General features: G+C 43.7%; 1 protein-coding gene across 1 annotated transcript in view; it reads right to left on the bottom strand.

Moving 5' to 3' along the window:
• The window catches only part of C14H20orf96 (chromosome 14 C20orf96 homolog), an 18,685-nt gene extending 14,640 nt beyond the window's left edge, over positions 1–4,045 (bottom strand). Inside the window, exons 1-3 of the mRNA XM_007124244.3 lie at positions 3,831–4,045; positions 3,497–3,545; positions 2,804–2,921 (exon numbers count right to left, since the gene is read on the bottom strand). Coding sequence (XP_007124306.1) covers positions 2,804–2,921; positions 3,497–3,545; positions 3,831–3,850 — 187 coding nt within the window. The 5' untranslated portion in view covers positions 3,851–4,045. The remainder of the gene's footprint in view (positions 1–2,803; positions 2,922–3,496; positions 3,546–3,830) is intronic.
• Between the last annotated feature and the right edge of the window lie 665 nt (positions 4,046–4,710).

Here is a 4,710-nt window from a genome sequence, read left to right as displayed (position 1 = left end):
TACAAATTGTGAAATTTTTTGTTCTAGTTCTGTGAAAAATGCCAGTGGTAGTTTCATAGGGATTGCATTGAATCTGTAGATTGCTTTGGGTAGTAGAGTCATTTTCACAATGTTGATTCTTCTGATCCAAGAACATGGTATATCCCTCCATCGGTTTGTATCATCTTTAATTTCTTTCATCAGTGTCTTATAGTTTTCTGCATACAGGTCTTTTGTCTCCTTAAGTAGGTTTATTCCTAGGTATTTTATCCTTTTGGATATGCTTTTGCACTGGTTTTTGTGTGACCATAAGTTTCACTTCTCTGGAACAAATGCCCAAGAGTGCAATTGTTGAATCATTATGAGAAATGCGTGTTTAGTTTCATAGGAAACTGCCATATTCTTTTCCAGAATGGCGGCTCCATTTCACATTCCCACAAGCAATGTATGCATGACCCAGTTTCTCCTCGTTGCCAACATTTGGTGTTATTACTATTTTTCATTTTACCCATTCTGATAGGTGTGCAGTGACACCTCATTGTGGTTTAATTTGCATAGCCCTAATGGATAATGATGTTGAACATCTTTTCATGTGCTTATTTACCATGTGCATTTCCTCTTTGGGTGAAATGCCTCTTCATGTCTTTTGCCCATTTTCTAACTGAATTGTTTTTCTATTGAGTTTTGAGGGTTCCCAATATATTCTACAAAGCAGTCCTTTGTCAGATATGTGGTTTGCAAACATTTTCTCCAAGTCTGTAGCTTGTCTTTTCATACTCTTAACAGAGTCTTTAAAAGAACAAAAGTCTTAAATTTTGATGAAGTCCAACTTATCCATTTATTTCATTTTTCTTTTATGGATCCAGCTGTTTGTGTAAAGTCAAAGAACTCTTCACTTGGCCATCAGTCCCAAAGATTTTTCTCTCCTATGTTTTTTTCTAAAAGTTTTACTGTTTTACATTTTATATTTATTTTTTACTTCATTTCTCCAGTGGTTGACTGTGGGTCCTGGAGCCAAACTGCCAAATATCACAGCCTGGATGTGCCCCTCCTACCTGTGACCTTGGGAGTTACACCTGTCTGTGCCTCAGGTGCCTCAAATGTAAGAGGAGGTGATAACAACAGCACTCACCTCATGGGGTTGTTAGGAAGATTAAATGAAGTGATAGGTGTAAAGTGTTGAGAACAGTATCTAGCACGTAGTAAGTGCTTGGTATATGGTAACTGCTCTTGTTCTGTTTGTGGGTGTGTCTGTTACATACCTCACCGCTTCCCCAGTGAAAGAAAAGGGCAAGAGTTTCCTTGTAGATGCTGTATGAATAGGGTCTAGGACCAAAGACAAAAATTCTGTCACTACCACCAGGTCTTGTGCTCATCACTTTATATCAATGACTCTCAACAGGAGTGTTTTAGATATATTGGCAGGGGGGGATCTGTGGGTTCTCATTGGGGGCCCAAGTGGCATCTATAGGTGGGGGCCAGGGACACGAGACATCCCCCAGAACAGGACAACCCCACAGAACATAGAATTCTCCTGTCCTGCATAACTTTCCTAAGTCCTACTAGATATGACATAGGTAAAACCCCTATTTATAACAATCTGATCCCAGAACCTGACTCTGTTTTACATATAGCCACAAAGAATATTTTTCAGGGTTTTACTATAATGCTGAATTTTCCAAGAAAGCAAGGGAAGATTGTGCTTTTTTTGTTTAGAACTTTACCAAGAGATGGGCACCACTTTGGAAATCGCAGTTGCAATGAAAAATCCCTCTTGGTATTTTATTTGAGTCCCTGATTTCCCACCGAGTGTCACTCTGCATTTGCAACTGTTATGTTCACCATGACTCCACATCTATGAGTAAGCTTCTGATGACTTTCTAATGTCTTCTAGTGGACTCCATCCTGAGCATTTACATACTGAAATATACTTTAACTATAAATAACTTTCCATTTCCTTTACAGTTATGGTATTAAATTAATATTTAAAAATTATATATGTAGGTAGGTTATATTATCTATGAAGTTTATTTCAGAATACCAAAGGAATATTACAAAATATTTGTAATATTTGTCATTAAAAGGAGTGTTGGGTCTGAATAACAATGTTTTACACAGATCTTCTCATTTAATTCTCACAACAATCCTATCAGGTAAGGATTAGTGTCCTCATTTTACAAATGAGAAAACAAAAACTCATTCATCTCCCTCACTTTCCCAAGAGAGTAGATGGCAGAGCCAAGGTCTGAACCCGTGTCTGCCTGAGCCAAGACCTTAGAACTCCCCTGGAAGGCATGACAGTGATGCGGCAGAGATTATCCCAAGTTCACCAAACCCTGTTTTCTTTTCCTCCTGGACACACAGCGGGACTATATTTCCCATCTTCCCTTGTGGTTAAGGGTAGGCATGTGACTGACTTATGGACACTGGAATATGAGTAGAAGTGATGTGTGTCACTTCAAGTCTGTGCCCTGAAAAAGAAATACCCACAGGATCATCCATAATCTTGCTCTCTCTCTTCTCTCTCTGCTGGATGCAAAAGTACCCAGCAGAGGACTTCAAGGCCTTAAAAAATGTCATTGCCACAAGGTAAAGGAGCCTAGATCCCTGAATAATCATGTGAAAAAGATTACTCCCTCCCCGCTAGATCCACAAATGTACTTCGACATAAATGAGAAATATGTTTCTGTATTAATACTTGAAATCTGGGGATTGTTTGTTATAGCAGTTAGCCTACCCTGATGTAAATGTTGTCACCAAGGGCCAAGAGCATCCACTCCATCCTGTCCCCAACTCCACCAGCACCCGAGTGCCTCTTGCCCACCTGGCTGGATGGTAGTCCAGGTCTTCATTTTGCTTTTCTTAGTGTTGACAGTTCGTGGGATTGGAGGCAGAGTAGATGGCTTGGCTTTCTGCTTGGACCGCTGCCATGGAACATAATCCTACGACACATAACACAAATCAGTCACACAGCAGCTCATGGGCTCAAATCCCAGCTTCCCCCCTTACAGATATCTGTAACCTTGATCAAGTGGATTTACCTCTCTGAGCCTCAATTTTCTCATCTGTAAACTGGATCTAATTATAAAAGCTACCTCCACAGGTTGGTACAAAAATTCCAAAAGATGATATTTGTAAAGCATGTGGTAAGTGTTCCATAAGTGTTAGCTATCACTTTTTCAGCAGCCAGCCATAATTTACTAAGCACATCGGCTGGGAGGTGCTAAGAACTGTGAGAAACAGAAGGCATGGAAAAGACCCAACAGGAAAGCAATCAGAGATAAATAAGAGAGCAGCATAATACACCCTTACATCCTACTAGGTGGTGAGAAAACTGAGCTTCAGAGCCACGCCCCGGGTCCCACAGCAAATGCGTGACACAGCCGGGCCTGGAATTCAGGTTTCTGGATTCTATTGCCCAGGACAGTCACCGCCGTGGGCGTTGAGAGCGAGCTGACTGCAAGCCCAGGGTAAGCAAGCCCCACCCACATACCTTCCCTAGCCCTCCTGGACTCACCAGAACCTGGAACTGGGGGACTGTGGAGCAAATCCCAGCGTGGTTGAGCCTGGAAAATGTTGAGGCGGGAAAGAACTCCCATCATTCCCAACCCACGGGATGCAAGCAGCAAACGTGAAACTGGCATGGGGTCTCGAAGCCGAAACCTCACCCACTAGGGACACAAGCCAAGCAGGAGCTGGAGAGCCCGAGGGAGAGGCGGGGCTAGGGAGATAGGGCCGGGGGGAGGGCGGGGTCAAAAGACCTTGGGACAACACCCGGCGAGGACCCCGCCAGAGATAGGTTGGGCGCACGCATGCGCGGTCCACCGCCCCTCCATACGCCTTTTACGTACTTCGGAAAGACGCGCGCCATTAGAGAGAATGGAAGAAGAGTCCGGAGGCCTTGGGGCCCCGATCTTTTGGGATGCCTGTTTTTTAGGCTTCTCCAACTTCGTTGTCTCAGCGTGGGTCGCGCGGTAACCAAGGCCACTCAAACTTCCCAGCGAGACCTGCCGCTATCTTGCCTTTCTTGGTCTCCAAGGAAACGGACGCAGACTACCGAGCGCCTAGAGGAACTAATATCACAAGGGAAAAAGTAGCTCTCTCCACATTCTTCTCATCGTGGTTTCAAATTCCCCTCAGCTGGCCCGGCCTATCATGCTAAAGAATTATGTCATATTTCTCCTCTCAGCAAACCTCCATCACTTCCTTCTCCATCCTTACTCTTGGCTAATGACGTTGCTTCCTATTTTACGAGGAAAATCATGGGGCTCGGTAAACTCACAATTTCACATCACTTCATTTACCCACCTACATGCCTCCCTCCTGAGACTATGTGTAAACTGCCTACTGACACCGATTCCTACAATTGTGCACTGAATCCTGTCCTCACTCATTTTCTCTAAGATATTCCCCGGGCAATTCTCCCCGTTTTCTCCATCACCCTTTCCTCTGTATTATTCTCATCGCTCTACCAACATATTTTAATTTCTCCTATTAAAAAAAGTGACCACTTAGTATCCAGCTACCCTCCCGTTTCTGCTTCACTTTACAGCAAAACTTCTAGAGAGGTTTACCTACTGTTTCCCATTCCTCTCCGCCTGTTCAGTCAGGCTTTCACTCTCCACCTCTTCTCTGGAACTGCCCTTGTCAACGCTACCAGTGACCTCCGTTTTGCTAATCCCCATGGTCACCTCTCAGTCCTCATCTTACTCAGCCTGTCTGCAGCATTTG

Source organism: Physeter macrocephalus, chromosome 14, assembly GCF_002837175.3.
Source record: "Physeter macrocephalus isolate SW-GA chromosome 14, ASM283717v5, whole genome shotgun sequence".
NCBI classification, from domain to species: domain Eukaryota; kingdom Metazoa; phylum Chordata; class Mammalia; order Artiodactyla; family Physeteridae; genus Physeter; species Physeter macrocephalus.
The sequence above is the reverse complement of the archived record's forward strand: the minus strand, read 5'-3'. Positions and strand labels throughout refer to the sequence as shown.